This window comes from Lithobates pipiens, unplaced genomic scaffold (assembly GCF_037356315.1).
Source record: "Lithobates pipiens isolate NorthernLeopardFrog02 unplaced genomic scaffold, aLitPip1_a1.2 Scaffold_22, whole genome shotgun sequence".
NCBI lineage: Eukaryota > Metazoa > Chordata > Amphibia > Anura > Ranidae > Lithobates > Lithobates pipiens.
In genome coordinates, this window is record NW_027507784.1 from 242,429,255 (window position 1) to 242,446,434 (window position 17,180).

The 17,180-nt window shown below is 41.4% G+C and overlaps 1 protein-coding gene across 1 annotated transcript in view; it reads left to right on the forward strand.

Moving 5' to 3' along the window:
- The window catches only part of ABCC1 (ATP binding cassette subfamily C member 1 (ABCC1 blood group)), an 852,279-nt gene that overhangs the window by 599,310 nt on the left and 235,789 nt on the right, over positions 1 to 17,180 (forward strand). The window contains exon 17 of the mRNA XM_077448931.1: positions 15,504 to 15,680. Coding sequence (XP_077305057.1) covers positions 15,504 to 15,680 — 177 coding nt within the window. The remainder of the gene's footprint in view (positions 1 to 15,503; positions 15,681 to 17,180) is intronic.

Here is a 17,180-nt window from a genome sequence, read left to right on the forward strand (position 1 = left end):
CAAAGGGGGTGTAATACTTTAATTTATGCACCCATGTAATTTCTAATCTAGAGATACTTCTGACCAGATGGGTGCCCCTCCAGTGGGGTCTGTATTTATCAATGCCCAAAAATATAGTATTGGAGGGGTCCCTGTTATACACCATGAGGTAATATTTTGATACCGAATGTTTCGTAAAACCTCTACGTATGTTCCCAATATGCTCATTAAGGCGCACCTGCAATGGTCGTTTGGTACGGCCTGCATACTGTAGGCCACATGGGCACTGCAGCATGTACTCCACTCCTTCAGTCACGCAGGTAATGAATGGCTCAATATTATAGGTCTTAGAGGTGCAACTAGAACTGATGACAGCGTTCTTAGTACGACACCCATTGATGGCACAGACCTGGCATTTCCTGCACTGATAGTAACCCGTGAGTTCTGTGAAAAAAGTGGGTCTTATAATAGGGGGATTCAAGATGTTAGGAGCTAACTTATCTTTCAAAGATGGCACACCTCTAAAGACCACCTGAGGCCTATCAGGCAAAATAGACTTGAGGACAGAATCATTCTTAAGAATGTGCCAATGTTTATTATATGTCTGACTCTAGAATATTGGCACGAATAGTTGGTAATGAATTTCGAATTTTGAATTCCTATGGCCTCCTGTGTTCTCTCTCAACAGGTCAGCTCTGTTTATACGCCCAACTTGATCCAGAGTGTCGGCAAGGGACTCTGATGAATAACCCTTGTCAACAAATCTCTGGGTCAAAACTTGAGCCTGTTCCAAGAACACACTATGTTCTATACAGTTGCGCCTAAGTCTCAAAAAAACTGGCTCTTTGGCACTGATCTAAGCCAAGCAGGATGATAACTGTTGGTGTGAATAAATTAATTCCTGTCAGTGGGTTTAAAATGAGTAGAAGTAACAAACTGTTCCCCACTTACGGAAATGGTAAGATCCAAAAAATTTATCTTTTCGTGGCTGGCCTCATAAGTTAGGTGAATACCACTATCATTACAATTCAGTTCCTCCATAAAAGCAGAAAGATCCAATTCACTGCCATCCCATAGGAGGAGGATGTCGTCTATATATCGAGCCCACAAGGTCACCTGAGGCTTTGGCTGGGCATAGACAACATCCTCCTATTTGGTCATAAAGAGGTTTGCTAGACTGGGGGCATATTTATCCCCCATAGCGACACCCGTATCCTGACAAAAATAAATGGGCATCAAACCAAAAAAAATTGAGTAGCTGCATACTAAAGCAACGTCATAATAAACTCAATTTGGTCATGAGGCAAATTGGAAGATTGGCTCAAAAAGTCAAATACTGCCTCTAAACCCAACCGATGGGGGATGATGGTATAAAAAGAAGTGACATCGGCAGTCACAAGCAGACGTGGGAGCTGTAACCATCAAGAAGATTGATGACATGCCACATGTCCTTAAGGTAAGGTGGCATCATACGTACCAGAGGTTGCAAAAAGAAGTCTATATACCTGCCCACCTGTAAAGTAATGGAATCAATCCCACTAACAATGGGACGTCCCGGGGGGGCAGGTAAGACTCTCGTGCACCTTCAGTAAGTAGTAAATGATAGGGATCCTTGGGGTTTTAGGGACCAAAAAGGCCCTCTCCTTAAGTGTTTTCGATTCGAAACCACTGGTAACAATAGCCTCGAGAACCTGTTTATATTTATCATTAGGATTATAGGGCAAAGGAGTATAGGTGGCATCAGCACTCATGAATGAATGAAATACTTGTATAGCGCACAATGCGAACTGAATCGCCTCTAGGCGCTGTGGCGAGCTTTGATTGTCTGCTAAGAGGAAGGTCTTGAGTTTTTTCCTAAAAGCCAGGTGATTTTCTTCCAGGCGGATGTTGATTGGTAGAGCATTCCATAGCCGAGGCCCTTGGACAGCGAATCTCCGATCACCCTTGGATTTATACCGGGCTTTGGGCACGAGGAGGAGGTTTTTGTTGGCTGATCGAAGACTGCGGTTTGGTGTGTAATGATTTATTTTCTCCATTAGGTATTGCGGAGCTTCTCTATGCACGCATTTGTGGGTGAGGCTAAGGGTCTTGAACGTGATCCGATTTTTTACGGTTAGCTAATGTAATCTCCTCAGTGAAGGAGAGATGGATTCCCAGGTTTTTTTTCCTGTTATCAGCCTTGCCGCCGTGTTTTGGATCAGTTGTAATCGCGCAAGTTGATATTGTGGTAATCCTATGTAAAGAGAGTTTGCGTAGTCCAGTCGTGAATTAATGATTGTTCCAACTACCACTGCTTTGTCATTCTTTGGGATAAAAGGGATGAGTCTGCGAAGCATGCGCAGCAGATGGTGAGATTGACTGACTACAGATCCTATTTGCGCATCCATTGACATTTGTGCGTCTAAAATAACCCCGAGACTCTTCGCTTTGGTCTTTGGGGAGATAGTCTGCCCAAAGACGGTTCGTGGAGACCAGGAGGTTTTGGTTGCGGGCTTATGATTTGGGTGTAAGATAAGAAGCTCTGTCTTTGATTCGTTCAGCTGGAGGGAGTTGGTGGTCATCCAGTCCTCTATTGATTTGAGGCAGTTTTCAAGTTGTTGTTGGTGATCTTTTTTTCCATTGATCCGGAAATAAAGTTGCGTGTCGTCAACGTAAGAGTGGAAGCAGAGATCTGAGCATCTGATGATTTGAAAGAGTGGGCGAATGTAAATGTTGAAGAGAACGGGTGACAAAGGAGAGCCTTGAGGGACTCCGCAGGTGACTGCCCGACTCAGGATACGATACATCTCCTGCATATAGTCATCCTTATTAAGGATGATTATGCCACCTCCTTTGTCTGCCGGGCGAATAACCACATTTTTATTTGCACAGAGGGACTCAATACCCGCATCAATATCCTTCTTATTACTAGCTGTTTTGAGCTGCATATCCTCTAGGTCCTTGAGGGCCAGATCCCTAAAAACTCTCAAGGATGGGGAAAGATGTCCAGGGGGATTGAACAGGGATGCATTAGACAAATATATACAATTATTATGGCGCTCATAAAAACACCCACCCGCCTATCACAATTTTTCAAGAAATGAAAAACACTTAATAAACACAATATTTAAAAAACATATTTAAAAGGCATAATAATAATGCTACAAGTAATAATGCTGTAGGTGCAATCAGCACAAGAGGGGGAATGGAAAGGGATGGGGGGAATGGGAGTGAAAGGGGCAGAAGTAAAGGGAGGACCCCTTCCTTAACTAAGTCTAAAATCCGACAGGGAAGGGGTTAATCACTCTCGGGGGTAAAAGTACAGTCCAAACACGGCAGCCATCCAGTGGAAACTGAAACAGATTCCCAATTAGTACTGTAAAGATAAGAGAGGCGCCTCTGAGTGTAGACTGTAAAATTCTTATTTAATGCACAGGTGGTTAAAAACACTCACATTAAGTGGTACATTAACAAGCGATGTAAAGATTCCAAACCGGAGGGAGACCCTAGATGTGTCATCTGTATCCCTTGCGCTGGGGGAGTCCTGTCGGCCTGTGTCTGCTCCTGGGAGCTGTATATCGGCCGGCTCTGCACATCTAATACACACCGGATGCCAGCCTATCTAGCTGGGGTGGAGTAATGGGAGTTTAGTCAACCCAAGGCATCTGGTCGATGGAGGAATCCAAGTTGCCGATCAATCTGCTCGAGCTGAGAGCGATCAGGCTATGTCTCTCCATATGGTTGATAAGACTTCAGGGGCGTCTGATCAGGACCCAGTCAGACAACGCCACGACGGTGGCATACGCCAATCACCAAGGAGGAACAAGAAGCTCGGCCTCCGCACAGGATCCTTCAGTGGGCAGAGCGACATGTACCGGCCCTGTCAGCCATTTACATCCCGGGAGTGGAGAACTGCCAGGTGGATTATCTAAGTCGCCAGATGCTGGACCCAGAAGAATGGGCATTGCATCTGGAGGTGTTCAGGTTACTGTGCCTGAAGTGGGGCACACCAGACGTGGATCTTCTGGCCTCCCGTCTCAATCAGAAAGTGCAGAGATTCATGTCCAGGATGAGAGATCCTTGGGCAGAAGCGTCAGACGCGCTGGTGGCTCCGTGGGATCAGTACCAGCTGATCTATGCCTTCCCGCCACTGAAACTGGAATCACAATTTTTTTTTTTCCCAGTTGTAACAGTGTACATATACATTATTTATCTGAACTGTATTTGGTGCTGCTTAGAGTTGCACTTAAAATACAATTGTAAATGCAAAATAAAAAATAGGATATGTGTGTATGTGTCTGCATGTGTGTGTGTCTGCGTGTGTGTCTGCTTATAACAAAAAGTAAAAAAATAATGCATTTTATTTCTAAATTGTTGCTCTATTTTTGTTTATAGCACAAAAAATAAAAACCGCAGGGGTGATCAAAAACCACCAAAAGAAAGCTCTATTTGTGGGAAAAAAAGGACGTCAATTTTGTTTGGGAGCCACATCTCACGACTGCGCAATTGTCTGTCAGTTAAAGCGTTGCAGTGCCGAATCGCAAAAAGTGGTCTGGTCTTAAGCCAGCAAAATGGTCCACTCTGAAAGTGGTTAACCAATGGTGGTTCTTTTTTTTTGCCCATCCATGTGCAGACACCCTTTTTGGACATATTGTTGTGTCCTTCAATGAATGGAAGAAAAAAATAGGATTGTTGTATTAATAAGAAAATTCTTTCCTCACAGAACCCTCTCATCTAGTTATATGGCCATTGTTGTTTGGAGTTGGCTTGTTCTCCTATGACTGCCACTAACTGTGGCTATGTTAGCAGATGTGGGAGGTTGACCACTAGCAGGGACTTCGCCCAGGCTGTTTTTGTCTTTGTACTGTAGAGAGGCGACCCCAGGCCATGGTGTGTATTAGTACCTTCAGCCTGGTTTTGGCAAAGACGGCATGATGATTGCACACCTGTTGGCTGTGTTTATATTGCCCTCAGGAAGAGAGCTCAGGACTCGCACTTGGTAACAGCTCTACCTTACAGGCAGGTGGCCTGGTGTAGGCGTTGAGGGCTTCCAGGGGAAGACCGCTCCACGAAAGAGACAGGCGGTCTCTAAGAGTCTGAGCATGTATGTCTGTAGGAGGCAGATGTGGCCCGCCACCAAGCAGCATGCAGCTGAACAAGTAATCTCCAGGAGGGAGTTTAAGTAAAGGTGAGTGAGCCAGGAGTCTGAAGTTTTCTGTTATACAATGATGGTGGAACCCCCTGCGAGGGAAGACTTTCTGTGAAGTTTGATTTGTTTAAATAAAATTGGGCTGCCACGACCTTAAAAATACAGTCTGGACTGACCGGTGTTCCTGAAAACGCATACACCACTTGAGCATAATCACCCCAGATTGTTGCAGTACCTAGTGTCCTACTTTTTCAAGTGTCACTCAAAAAACACATTGACCCAAAATCTACATATCTTTGCCGTGTCCTTCACTAAACAGGGTACAACAATCCTGTTTTTTGATACCTGCTCTTAGACAGAGTTTCTAGTTTTAGATTAGAGTGGAGGGCATGTTTTCTTTAATTGCCACTTTCTACCATTGACACATGTACCTATATGGCTTGGAGTTTTTGAGTTTTAAGTGCAGAAATCGTTCAACTAGTTTGAAGGTTATAGAAATCTGATGGCCAATTCATAACATGTATAGGATTTTATAGTATATTAACAGGATTTCTTCTTTCTTCCAGAATTAACCTTTCGATTCCAGAGGGCTCCCTGGTTGCAGTGGTTGGCCAAGTAGGCTGTGGAAAGTCGTCTTTGCTGTCAGCATTGCTGGGAGAGATGGAAAAGAAGGATGGATATGCAGCGGTAAAGGTATGGCCATATACAGTAAATATAAATTAACATTCCTGTAATCGACACAAAGGCAAGTATATTCCATTTTTTATTGTCCTCAAATGAACAGACATTGCTGTAAATATTTAACAAAAAGATAATCGTTCTTGTGTTACATTTTTAAAATTGTAATTAAAGTGGAACACTAAGCAGCATTTTATATACAGTTGTGCTCATAAGTTTACACACCCTGGCAGAATTTATGATTTCTTGGCCATTTTTCAAAGAATATGAATAACACAAACTTTTCTTTCACTCATGGTTAGTGTTTGGCTAAAGCCATTTATTATCAATCAACCGTGTTTACTCCTTTTAAATTTATAATGATAACAGAAACTAGCCAAATGACCCAGATCAAAAGTTTATATACCCCAGTTCTTAATACTGTGTATTGCCCCCTTTAACATCAATGACATCTTGAAGTCTTTTCTGGTATTTGTGGATAAGGCTCTTTATCTTCTCAGATGGTAATGCTGCCCATTTCTCTTGGCAAAAAGCCTCCAGTACCTGTAAATTATTGGGCTGTCTTGCATGAACTGCAACTTTCTCCCAGTGTGGCTTAATGATATTGGGGTCAGGAGACGGAGATGACCACTCCAGCACCTTTACTTTATTCTGCTGTAGCCAAGGACAGGTCGAGTTGGCCTTGTGTTTTGGATCATTGTCATATTGGAATGTAACTTTCATTAAGGGGAAGACACCGCGCTAACTAACAAATTGTATACAATGAATTACATAAAATAACAGAAAACACCTGTGAATAAACACAGCTAAGCTGCTGGCACACAAACAAACCAAGTTTAAAGTAAATAAATCTAGAAAGTGCAGCGCTAAAGAAGCACCTATATGTGAAAAATAGGTGTGTGTAAACAAAATGTAAGTAGAAACAATCCACCAGAGTCCCAGGAAAGAATGTTCACAGTCCTGAAACCAGTCCACCAAAATCTCAGAAAAGAATATTCACTGTCGTGGAACTCGTGAAATTTTCAAATGACGTTCCCGAAGTTGAAATTTCCAAACATCTCAGGCCTCGGAAATTCTTGAAATAAATTGTAAGATAGTTATTGAAGGTGGATACTCTTACCGGATAGGTTGGACACATCCACCATATAGCAGTGTGTCATCAAAGCTTATAGGAGGCTCCGATAGCCCAAACCGAGGGGCTGCCGGCCGGATGGTAGTTCACCTCAGGGTTCCTCATCTCGAATCCCTTGTAGTCTCCAACTGGGGGAGGTAGGTAAGCCTTCTGGACCTCAAACAGCTGTAGAACTTGGCACAAAATGTCTCATAAAAGTTCAGGGAAAAAACATAGACATAGAAAACGCCTCTCATGGTGAAATTCAACCAGTAACGGTTTATTGAAAATATTTAGCAAACAAAAACAAAACAAATAGTCCATAAAAAATCACGTTAGTTACATAAAAGCAAAATAGAAACAGCAATGTGGGGAGCAGAAATATGCTGTCTCTACGCGTTTCGACCGCAAAGTCATCTACTGGGGCATAACCTGACTCCCCCACATTGCCACAATTTATAAACTAAGTAATTAGGCAATAATAGAGGCCAATAGGAGGTGACCACCCACAGAATTAACCCATGAGTGTGCTCACACAATGTTAAGGACGCGAACAAACAGGATACTCTACATGACTTCACACATCAAGTGTCGCATACAGTGCCTTGCAAAACTATTCGGCCCCTTTGAACTTTTCAACCTTTTGCCACATTTCAGGCTTCAAACTTAAAGATAAAAAATTTAAATTTTTTGTGAAGAATCACCTTCACCAACAAGTGGGACACAATTGTGCAATTGTGCTTTTTTAGCAAATAAAAAACTGAAAAGTGGTGCATGCAAAATTATTTGGCCCCTTTACTGTCAGTGCAGCAAACTCACTCCAGAAGTTCAGCGAGGATCTCTGAATGATCCAATGTTGTCCTAAATGACTGATGGTAATAAATAGAATCCACCTGTGTGTAATCAAGTCTCTGTATAAATGCACCTGCTCTGTGATAGTCTCAGGGTTCTGCTGAAAACGCAGAGAGCATCATGAAGACCAAGGAACACACCAGGCAGGTCTGTAATACTGTTGTGGAGAAGTTTAAAGCTGGATTTGGATACAAAAAGATTTCCCAAGCTTTAAACATCCCAAGGAGCACTGTGCAAGTGATCATTTTGAAATGGAAGGAGTATCAGACCACTGCAAATCTACCAAGACCTGGCTGTCCCTCTAAACTTTGAGCTCAGACAAGGAGAAGACTGATCAGAGATGCAGCCAAGAGGCCCATGATCACTCTGGATGAACTGCAGAGAACTACAGCTGAGGTGGGAGAGTCTGTCCATAGGACAACAATCAGTCGTACACTGCACAAATCTGGCCTTTATGGAAGAGTGGCAAGAAGAAAGCCATTTCTCAAAGATATCCATAAAAAGTCTCGTCTAAAGTTTGCCACAAGCCACCTGGGAGAGACACCAAACATGTGGAAGAAGGTGCTCTGGTCAGATGAAACCAAAATCTAACTTGTTGCCCACGATGCAAAACAATATGTTTGGCGTAAAAGCAACACAGCTCATCACCCTCAACACACCATCCCCACTGACAAACATGGTGGTGGCAGCATCATGGTTTGGGCCTGCTTTTCTTCAGCAGGGACAGGGAAGATGGTTAAAATTGAGGGGAAGATGGATGCAGCCAAATACAGGACCATTCTGGATGAAAACCTGTTGGAGTCTGCAAAAGACCTGAAACTGGGACGGAGATTTATCTTCCAACAAGACAATGATCCCAAACATACAGCAAAATCTACAAAGGAATGGTTCACAAATAAACGTATCCAAGTGTTAGAATGGCCAAGTCAAAGACCAGACCTGAATCCAATCGAGAATCTGTGGAAAGAGCTGGAAACTGCTGTTCACAAACGCTCTCCTTCCAACCTCGCTGAGCTCGAGCCGTTTTGCAAGGAAGAATGGGCAAGAATTTCAGTCTCTCGATGTGCAAAACTGATAGAGACATACCCCAAGCGACTTGCAGCTGTAATCGCAGCAAAAGGTGGCTCTACAAAGTATTAACGCAAGGGGGCCGAATAATTTTGCACGCCCCACTTTTCATTTTTTTATTAGTTAAAAAAGTTTCAAAAATCCAATAGATTTCGTTCTACTTCACAATTGTGTCCCACTTGCTGGTGATTCTTCACAAAAAATAAAAATGTTATATCTTTATGTTTGAAGCCTGAAATGTGGCAAAAGGTTGAAAAGTTCAAGGGGGCCGAATACTTTCGCAAGGCACTGTACCTGACTGATTCATTAATGTGTCGAATGCTACTGTATATTGTAAATATGAGCCCCAAAATACTAGCTCCTACTGAAAACTCAAATTGGAACGCAAACACCACAAAATGACCACACTTCCTGCATTCCTACATGTATACCGGAAACAGGAAGTGAATGTATTCACTATCAAAATGCCAGTTAAATCATAGCAAACACAAGCCCCTATGTAGCGCCAGGACCTCATCAATACATAATTCGCCGCCCCAACAATGTCGATTAGGTAAAGGCGCTAAAATAATGTCGGCATCGCCCATCTGCGTTCCACCCCTCATTCTGGAAAAAAGGGAAATGACGTCAAATGTAAACACCTACTGACGTCATATCCGGAAACTCTCCAACGACCGGAGCGCAAATGGGGACAAAATAGACACCATATCCGGGAGCGTTCAGTACGCCCCATCTGCGTTCCAACAACCGGAGCGCAAACAGGAAATGACGTCGCCAGGCATGATACAGCCAATTGGAATAATCACAGGCACATATCCTAAGCAGAACTGAAAATAATGGATCACTCATGCTCTCCACAAAGTTGAACACAATACAAAAGAGCGCCCCTCATAGCACCCCTGGCCCGGTACAAATCCTAATATCTTAAGCTTACCTACCTCCCCCAATTGATGTTTGGAAATTTCAACTTCGGAACGTTATTTGAAAATTTCATGAGTTCCACGATGGTGAATATTATTTTCTGAGATTTTGGTGGACTGGTTTCAGGACTGTGAACATTCTTTCCTGGGACTCTGGTGGATTGTTCCTACATACATTTTGTTTACACACACCTATTTTTCACACATAGATGCTTCTTAGCGCTGCGCTTTCTAGATTTATTTAGTCTTGTTGGAATGTCCAAGTACATCCCATGCACAGCTTCTTGGCTGATGAATGCAAATGTTCCGCCAGTATTTTTTGAGAATGTACTGCATTCATCTTGCCATCAATTTTGACCAAATTTCCTATGCCTTTGTAGCTCACACATCCCCAAAACATCAGCGATCCACCTCCGTGTTTCACAGTAGGAATGGTGTACCTTTCATCATAGGCTTTGTCAACTTCTCTCTAAATGTTGCGTTTATGGTTTTGGCCAAAAAGCTAAATTTTGGTCTCATTACTCCAAATGACTTTGTGCCAGAAGATTTGAGGCTTGTCTCTGGGCTGTTTGGTTTATTGTAAGCAGGATACTTTTTGGCATTTGCTTAGTAATGGCTTTCTTGTGGTGACTTGACCATACAGCCCATCTTTCTTCACGTGCCTCCCTCATTGTGCATCTTGAAACAGCCACACCACATGATTTCAGAGAGTCCTGTTTTTCACCTGAAGTTATTTGTGGGTTTTTCTTTGCATCCCGAACAATTTCCCTGGCAGTCGTGGCTGAAATTTTAGTTGGTCTAACTGAGCATGGTTTGAGATCAACATAACCCCTAATTTTCCACTTCTCGATTAGTTTGAACACTGCTGATTGGCATTCTCAATTCCTTGGATATCTTTTTTTTTTTTTTTTTTTTTTTTTAATATATATATATCCCTTTCCTGTTTTATACAGTTCAACTACCTTTTCCCGCAGATCCATTGACAATTCTTCTGCTTTCCCCATGACTCAGAATACAGAAATGTCAGTGCAGCACTGGATGAAAGATGCAAGGGTCTGTCAGGAGTCAAGAAACTCCTTGACCTTTTTATACACACACACTGATTACAAGCAAACAAATCACAGGTGAGGATGGTTACCTTTTAATAGCGATTCAAACCCCTTTGTGTCAACTTGTGTGCATGTTATCGGGCCAAAATCACCAGGGTCAGGATCAGGGTCATTTGGCTAGTTCTCATTATTTAAAAAGAGTAAACACAGTTGATAATAAATGGCTTCAGCTAAACAGTAACCACATGTGAAAAATGTTTTTGTATTATTTGCTAAGATATCATAAATCCTGCCAGGGTATGTAAACTTATGAGCACAACTGTAGTTCAGATGATAAATACTGTATTTCAGACTGCCTCACCTTAGTATGCAGCTAGCTATGGCAATAACATTTAGAGCATGTAGCTTGTCCTGTCATATCCTTGCTTCCAGCCTGTTCTGCTAATGACTATTAGGTCATCCTTCTACATTTACAATCTACATTTGTAGGTACTCCAAACCATTTCTTCCTCATGCTTATAGTGCCTGAAATGTGATGTATTATGGAATACAGTAGTGCATGATTACTGTACTTCATGCTGACACTTGATGTTGTTGGGTATAAAAGTAAAAGGAGCAACGTTGCAAAACATTATTACATTTATAGACAGGGAAAAAGGTAACAAACCTCCAGTGACTTTTAACGGTATCAAGTACAGAAATAGTTTGAGGACCAGTAATGATCAAAAAACAGACCATGGGTAAAAATAAAATCTATAAATTTATTAACAAATACATATACTAAAAACATAGTAGATGTAAATACATCCAACGGATAACAATTTTCAACAATTCATTCAATTTCGGTCTGGATAACTTTTACCACGCTTGACATGTTTCACTCAAATCGAGTTTCATCAGGAGCTTTTAGTGATACAGATTGCTTGTAATACTGTATTGGATGATAAATGCAGAAAAATTTAATGAATATAGTCGAAACATTACAAAAAGTGTTGCAAAAACATATGATCAGGTACTATGGGTCAAGCAGAAATATTTACATTATTATAACACAAGGGCATCAATAGCATATGATCAAAGATATGGGAAATGCTGATCTCTCCTGCAATATATTAAAAAGATTACAAATTGAAAGATGAAAAATAAGGACAAAGAAGCCTCAAAAATGAATGGGAGCGTCAGGATATTAAGTGCTTGCAGAGAGACCTTCCAAGAGTTGCAGTCTGAAGTTTTCACGTAGGAAAAAATATATATAACGTTTTTATTAAGATGTGAATAGTCAGTGCCGCAAAATTTGCGACTCAAAAAATAACAACAAGCAACAACATAAAGATTGTTTGTTATTTAAAAATTACCTAGTAGAATCAATGAGACGATAAGAAGGGCCCCAAAGGCCAATCTGTAGCGTACAAACTCTACTACTAAATGTAAATAGTTCTGCATCGGGCTAGACAAAGGTATGTCACCAATCTATGATAAGAACAAAAAGGGAGACCAATAGTATATTATGCTAAAGAGTTGCAGTTAATGCTGCCAAACTAAGACTAGACTTCTTACCCTGGTAAGGTTTACACCGAGACATCCGCATTGGCCGTCTCTCGCAGAGGGTATAAGGCACAGGGGAGCTGCCTTAAGAAGGGTCTCTCCGAGCTCGGCGGCGTCTGACGTAGCCGCCGAGTCACGGGCGGAAATTACACTGCACCGGATGTCCGGGAACACCGGGGAAAGATGCCGCACATGCGCGTGATGACGCAGACCGACGTCAACCACGCATAGTGACCATCTTTGAGACTCCACTGGCCCCATCAACAAATGAGGGAGGGGACTCCGAGGAACATTTCCTGCGCATGTGCCAAATGGCACTAATCGCGTCATTCGCGCATGAGCGCTATCTTGAGAGCTGTAATGCCCAACCCTGGGCGTGGGAGAGGAGGAGATGATACTGGGGGAATATCACATCATCCCTGCATAGCCTCAACAGCCCCAACCCCAAGGAGGGGAAATAGCCTATAGGCAGAAGACGGAGAACCGTCATCATGCCCAGGATAATATCCAGCTTTATGGCTGAATGGAATAACGCACATTGTGGAGTGTAGAAGAGAGGGGGCATGTATATTGCGAAAGACGCCGATTGATTAACAGTGCCAAAATCGCAATAAGCCCCCGGGCGCCCATGCAAGCAAAATCCAACGGATCCCAAAAATAAAACATTTCTGAGGACTTCACAAATATATCCTAATAAACTTCTTTAGGCATAAAGTCATTGAAATAAATGTGATATTTAATTCTCAATGTAAGTATACGGAAAATTTCATTTACCCAAACCTATTGACCAATCTGCTAAGAAAAGATACAATACATCAAGTAGTCAGTGCACATACAATAAATATTGTACATTAGTTTAACACCGAATGTATGAAGAGAAATGTAAGAGGGAAAGAAAAACAAAAAAAAACTGAATACATATCCTACTGTAAAAATATATTATTCAAAGAAATGGTTTGTAGCTCAAAGCATCGTTTTTAAACCAGGAGCACATGTGGCTTTCTAAGTATAAATCCAACGTGCTTCCCTCTGTAACAGGATGCGATCATAATTACCTCCTCTTACACCCGGGGGGATCGACTCAAGTGCAAAAAAATGCATGAGAGTCTCATTGAACGCATGGTAAAGCCCCATATGCCGACTTATTGGTGTTTCCATTTTCTTGGCCCGCACCAGAGATATATGATCTCTGATGCGGTGAAAGAAAGGACGTTTCAACTTATCAAGATAGTAAGCTCCGCATTCACATACCATTATATAATCTACCCCTATCGATTGGCAAGTAGCCAGAAATTTAGGTTTGTAGATCTGGCCATGTGGTAATAGGATACGTTTTGATGAATAGAGGAGTCCGCCCGCGACTTGGCGGCGACGTCAGACGCCGCCGAGCTCGGAGAGACCCTTAAGGCAGCTCCCACTGTGCCTTATACCCCCTGCGAGAGACGGCCAATGCGGATGTCTCGGTGTAAACCTTACCAGGGTAATAAGTCTAGTCTTAGTTTGGCAGCATTAACTGCAACTCTTTAGCATAATATAATATTGGTCTCCCTTTTTGTTCTTATCATAGATTGGTGACATACCTTTGTCTAGCCCGATGCAGAACTATTTACATTTAGTAGTAGAGTTTGTACGCTACAGATTGGCCTTTGGGGCCCTTCTTATCGTCTCATTGATTCTACTAGGTATAGGTATATAGGTACTAGGTATAATCTTTATGTTGCTTGTTATTTTTTGAGTCACAAATTTTGCGGCACTGACTATTCACATCCTAATAAAAACATTATGTATATTTTTTCCTATGTGAAAACTTCAGACTGCAACTCTTGGATGGTCTTTCTGCAAGCACTTCATATCCTGGCGCTCCCATTCATTTTTGAGGCTTCTTTGTCCTTATTTTTCATATTTCAATTTGCGATCTTTTTAATATATTGCAGGTGAAATCGGCATTTCCCATATCTTTGATCATATGCTATTGATGCCCTTGTGTTATTATAATGTAAATATTTGTGCTCGACTCATAATACCTGATCATATGTTTTTGCAACACTTTTTGTAATGTTTCGACTATATTCATTAGATGTTTCTGCATTTATCATCCAATACAGTATTACAAGCAATCTGTATCACTAAAAGCTCCTGATGAAACTCGATTTGAGTGAAACATGTCGAGCGTGGTAAAAGTTATCCTGACCGAAATTGAATGAATTGTTGAAAATTGCTGTCTGTTGGATGTATTTACATCTACTATGTTTTTAGGATATGTATTTGTTAATACATTTATAGATTTTATTTTTACCCATGGTCTGTTTTTTGATCATTACTGGTTCTCATAAACTATTTCTGTACTTGATACCGTTAAAAGTCCCTGGAGGTTTGTTACCTCTTTCCCTATCTATATTTGTTGTATTAAATTTTGGGATGTGGTATCTTTTGGTTTGGTCGCCTCACCTCTGCTTATAAATTATTACATTTATGTGAGAGAAAATTAATTTTTTTAGATTGAAAATGTATACTTTATTTTGCAAGAAAATATACAAAAAAACAACAAATACTTTAAACAGGGTACATTCCACTCTGTACTGCGGCGCAGCTCATAAATACACTACATAATACAGTTCCAAGAATACAAATAAATTGCATTCACCCTGTGATAAGATGCCTGATGTGTTGCGCAGAGTAATGGTACCCTGAAAAATCACATCATGCGTGATGCCGCATTACCCTGAAAGCATTACTTCAAAAACATGTCACAAAGTCAAGTCATATCATATACTGTCAAATCAAATGGTATTTCAGTGAGCAACAGGTGTGATGAGGGGAGGTGGAGGAGGTGGGGTAGGGAGGGTAAAAAGTACTGCACTAAATACACAGATTGAAACTAATAGTGCTGATCTGACAATTCTGATTAACCACAGCATTAATGGCATTGTGAACGGTCTGTGTGCTTACTTTAGATTAGAGTGACGGACATGTGTTTTTTTTTTTTTGTTTTGTTTTTGTCACTTTCTACCCTTGAAGAATGTATGTGCATGGCTTTGATTTTTCATGGTTCATGTGGAGAAATTGTTCAGCTGGTTTGAAGGCTATAAAACGCTGATGGATAAATTATACCTGTTATCTACATAATGTGAAAGCTTACATTTATATTACTTTATATCACTTTTTTTTATTAGGGAGGGATTGCCTATGTTCCCCAACAAGCATGGATTCAGAATGCCTCTCTGAAAGACAACATTCTGTTTGGTGGAGAATGTAAGGAACCATTGTACAAAAGAGTTATAGAAGCATGTGCTCTGTTGCCAGATCTGGAGATCTTGCCATCAGGTGACAGAACAGAAATTGGAGAGAAGGTAAACATTTTCTTTAAATAAAAAATATGTTAAGTATCAAATGTTTATATACACATGAATAAAAACAATCCTTAGACACCGTCTCTAGATATTGATATGCAAAGCAGCACTCACTACTAGACACAGTTTAAGTGTGGCTGAAGCTCATAAAGTCCCATAAGAGAAATAAAGCATGATGTTGGGTGATGAGATTGGACAGTCGGTGCATGAAGATCGCTGTCATCATCCGTAAAGCATGCACCAAACACTTTTGTTAGAACAACCACCCCTCTTATGATTGCACTTACAAGATACAAAATTTAAAACCAAACCGCAAACTAATATAAATCAATCTGTCACTGTACAGGAGATACTGTCCTCTGTCGTGCATCCACTGCTTGGGCAGTCCCAGGCTAATCCTTTCAGCTCGTTGACACACTATCCTTACTTTCAGATGCCGCTAGGTCAGGCCCTCACATATTTCGTCATCCCAACTTTTACTGAGGGCATGACCTACTGCCATAGCATTCTAGGTTAATATAGCCTACATACAGGAAGGATCCAAAACAATCACACCAGCCGCTCAGCTGCAAAGCTGCGCACGCCCACGGTGATCACAGACAGCTAGGAGATGGATCTCTCCCATAGATCTCATTAACATCTTCACTGCCATAGGTTAGCAAACCTAGATATTACCCAGTAAAGGTTATTTGTAAAATCTCTTGCGAAATGTATACTACGTATGGCACAAACAAAAATTCATATACACATCAATGGCATTTTAATAAACCCTCAAGACAGTTCATAAGTTATTGGTAGTATTACCAATAAAATTTATCGGAATGATGATTGCATATACAACTTTAAAGTAGGCAATAATACGTTTAAAATTAAGAATTGTTTAACTTGTATGCATGTTTCCAACCAAGATTAGGAACCTCTAATTATAATACACCTGCAATTTAATACTAGATGGCAATAAATATATCCTTTGCATCACTAATAAAACAGTTAATGTCAAGTTCCACATTTAACCCTTTAGAAGTAAGAGAAGCAGTGAGATATATCCATTTGGTCCCACTGTTAGATAATTGTAACTAAATTGGAGCCCCTCCTAGCAGGCTTAATGCGATCCACCCCTCCCCCATAACAAATTCAAGCCCGAAGAACCCTGGTTATGGCACAATTTAAAACGTGTAAACGCTATGGTCCTTGAAACCCACTTTAATATTTTTTATATGTTCCGCAATTCTTTTTTCAATGGCCTTTTTATACGTCCAATGTAGATCAACCCACATGAACATTCTAATGTGTATCCCACGTGGGTGGTGGTACATGTGATGAACTCAGAAATATTGAACACTCGGTTCACCAGGGGATGGGAGGAGCCGTGGACACGTAGCGGCCGTCGGCTCGCATCCTTTCCCCCCGCCGCCCCCGCCCATGCCTCCTGATCCACCCGCCCCGCCCACCCGCCGTCAGCTGTTCGCTTCCACGAGGCGAGCGGACACCCCGGATCAA